At 32.0% G+C, this 3,219-nt stretch overlaps 1 protein-coding gene across 1 annotated transcript; it reads left to right on the top strand.

Annotated features, from left to right (window-relative positions):
- The first annotated feature begins 1,299 nt into the window (after positions 1-1,299).
- LOC105617253 (FGFR1 oncogene partner 2 homolog) lies at positions 1,300-2,408 on the top strand. The gene is made up of 3 exons (XM_012198819.1): positions 1,300-1,434; positions 1,557-1,808; positions 1,986-2,408. The coding sequence occupies exons 1-3, from the start codon at positions 1,300-1,302 to the stop codon at positions 2,211-2,213; spliced, it is 615 nt and encodes a 204-aa protein (XP_012054209.1). The 3' UTR covers positions 2,214-2,408.
- Positions 2,409-3,219: the final 811 nt, after the last annotated feature.

The raw sequence follows: 3,219 nt of genomic DNA, 5'->3' as shown, positions 1-3,219 counted from the left end.
GAAGACGTCTTTCTTCTCTCTCTCTCTCTCTCTCTCTCTCTCTTCCCTCCCTCCTATTGTCTCTTTTTTGTTTTTTCTTTTCCCTCCTGGAAGATCATCATGATTAAATCCCTGATAAAATCTCGCAGGTGCTTGATACCGAGATAGGTTTTATCTTTAGCGAGGAAACCTCTTACCTTTTGTATATTCGCTACGTAGGTTAATTTTGATTTTAACCCTCTTTCACTTTAACCTTTAATCTTAATAAAAATACACTGAATGCATTGAATGGAAGTATTTTTATCAAAATTGTCAAGGTGAGAAGATTAAAGTAAACTTTTACTGCTATGTATTACATGCTATCTCAAAGCTATGTATTACATATCATGTATTATCAAAGAAACATCGTTAGATCAATGCTCTATAAAAAGATCGAGTGGAGGACGTAAGCTTCTTTTCTCGTTCGCGGTAAATGTCAAATCACGAGCGGCCATTTTCCTTTCGGATCGTTGATCGCCTCGCGTTCCATGCGCACATATACACACACATATTTTTGTGTTGAGTATTTTATGGCGTCACACAGCTGACGTGTATATACGTGCACACCACCGCATGAGGTGGAATGATATGCAAGAAGCACGTTAAGACGGGATCACAGTGATCACATCACCGCACGGCACGCAGGGTGGTCCTCAGAGGCGAGTCGAATCTCTGTACGAACGACGTTCTCGCATAACCTCGGCGTCGTCGCCCCGGCGATCAATTCACCCCGAATGCTCCACGGAATCGCGAGCTACTGCTGAACGCCTGAATCTGGCGAATCGCCTTCCCAGTTCCCAGTTCCCCGAAAGGTGAGTACCGTACTCGTCCAGCACGCATATGATTCGGGAAGTTGACGACAACTCGCTCGAGGCCTTCCTTGAGGACGCGTCCAACAGGCCCTTCTCTGTTTACATTCGAGAAGAAGTTTGATGCAGACGAAAGGAAGTAGCGCAAAGGAGAAGAGAACACATGTGACGACCAGGTAGAATGTGAAAGGCATCAAGATGGAATCATTTGGATTTGTGATTTCATCTAGCATGCTGAGTACTAACTTGGAAAACCAATGATTTTGTTTATTTTTATGTTAAAGGTCAAAATCCTAATATATAATTGAAAAGCAGAAGCACTTGCATTATGCTATTTGCTATAACAATTTTATTCTTCTTATTAGCGCCTGAGAATTAATAGTCTTCAATGGTTAATTGAGTGATACACATCTAATAATTAGATAATATAACTGTTATTTTGTATATAAATAGAATTTGTATTTGTTTACAGATGTCGTTGACGTTTCAGCAGATTATATTGGATGCCAAGAAATTGGTCATTCGAATTTCAGATCATGAGAATACTGCAGATACTTTGATAAGCGAGGTAGAGGCTGTATGTGGACAAATTGATAACATGAAGCAGGTAGACATTAAATATTATATACTTATAAATATGCATATATTATAATACATTTTTATATATTGTTACTGTATTTTGCTATATATTTATAATTATTATATTTATAATTATTTTTACATTTTCAGTATCAAGAGGAAGTAGAAATTTTAAATACAGAAGCAAAGCAGAGACCTCACTTGCAACTGATCGCCGGAATACAAAGGGAAAACAAACATTTGCGAGAAATACAGGCAGAGAATAAGGAATTGAGAAATGCATTGGAAGATCATCAGCATGCACTTGAACTCATAATGTCCAAATATCGACAACAAACTGCCTCTTTATTGCGTCTCAACAAAACTGATTATTCATCGATGCATAATTCGAAATATGCTAATGTAAGTAAAAAGATTTTTGCTCTTAAATAACAAGTTTTGTAATTCTCTATCTAAAATTTTTACCATTTTTAATAGATTTTCTGGTTAATCTAAAATTATTAAGAAAATTATTTAAAAAAAAAGAAATATTACGTTTATGTGTATTTTATTAATAACGTATATTTTATTAATTTACAGATAATAACCAGTCAAGCGGAGAAAATTAATGAAATGGCAGTCGTAATGAAAACAGCTGCTGCCTTAGATGAAGAGAATGAATTGAAAGAGAAGGAGGCGTTTCATTCTTTAAAAGAGGAAAATGCCACTCTTCGAGAAATAGTAAATATTGCAAATAAATATGGTTCCTTAAACAAAGAATGTTCTGTAGAAAGCAAAACCGTTCAAACAGATCCGCCAATAGATTAAAGAAATATTTGCTCCTAGTACTTTTGATCCTTTTTATAAAAAGTTGACCAGTATTTATTTCACACATAAACTCATGACATATTACTAGATAGAATCTATTACATATAAGTAAAAAAGTGTATGTGCAAGAGTTGTAGTATATATGCGAATTAAATATTTGTAAAATAAATTGTATTGTAAGCCGTTTGCAACATATATTTATTTTGTAATTTTTGTGTTTTACTATCCAAGTTATTTATTTACAGAGATTATGATTGTATTTCCATAAAATGTAACATTTTTTTAGAAAAAAATATTAATCATGTAGCTAAAACAGTTTCTTTTTTTATCTGAAATGTATTTTTTTTAAAGTAGATGTTTTTAAAAAAATTTGTTATCCTTTATATTTTATAGTGCACATTATGAAACGTTAAATATTATTTGATATACTTATAGGTTTACTGAAAAACTTTGGAATAATTTTTTCGTAATTTTTACAATAAACCAATTTGTTCAATAGACTAATTTCCCATATATTTTGAAAAAACTTTGAAAATTATTTTTTATGCAAAATAATTTTACATTCCTGATTATTTGTTATATAGCTTTATTTTTTAAATACTGCGACTTGACCAATATAATCAGTTTAGTACTATTCGGCAATTTTTTTTTAGAAGTTTTTTATAATTTATTATTTTGGTATATTCTCTTCTTTCGGAAAGACTTATTTTATTTTCCTCAAAAGCGAAACATTCTTAGAAACATTTTTTTAGCATTGTCCTTTGAATCAAGAACTTTCTCAGCAAGGACCTTTGTTTTGTAGAACTGCCTTTAAAAAAAGGGTAAAAAAAGAGTTGTGTAAAAAAAGGGTAAAAACACAGGAAGTTTAAGATTTATGACTGTCTTTGTCCTAATCTGTAAAAACCTAAAAAAATGACTAAAAACTTAAAAAAAGATTTTTAATCCCTTCGTCCCAATCCGTATACATGTTTGTTTTTTACCTATGAGATATATATACATATATATA

Source organism: Atta cephalotes (assembly GCF_000143395.1).
Source record: "Atta cephalotes unplaced genomic scaffold scaffold00012, whole genome shotgun sequence".
Taxonomy (NCBI): domain Eukaryota; kingdom Metazoa; phylum Arthropoda; class Insecta; order Hymenoptera; family Formicidae; genus Atta; species Atta cephalotes.
The sequence above is the reverse complement of the archived record's forward strand: the minus strand, read 5'-3'. Positions and strand labels throughout refer to the sequence as shown.

Bases quoted from the DNA above. Each gene is read 5' to 3' on its own strand.
- LOC105617253 (XM_012198819.1), top strand. From the start codon at position 1,300: ATGTCGTTGACGTTTCAGCAGATTATATTGGATGCCAAGAAATTGGTC. The intron at 1,435-1,556 runs GTAGACATTAAA...TTACATTTTCAG, and splicing joins AAATTGATAACATGAAGCAG to TATCAAGAGGAAGTAGAAAT. The intron at 1,809-1,985 runs GTAAGTAAAAAG...ATTAATTTACAG, and splicing joins ATAATTCGAAATATGCTAAT to ATAATAACCAGTCAAGCGGA.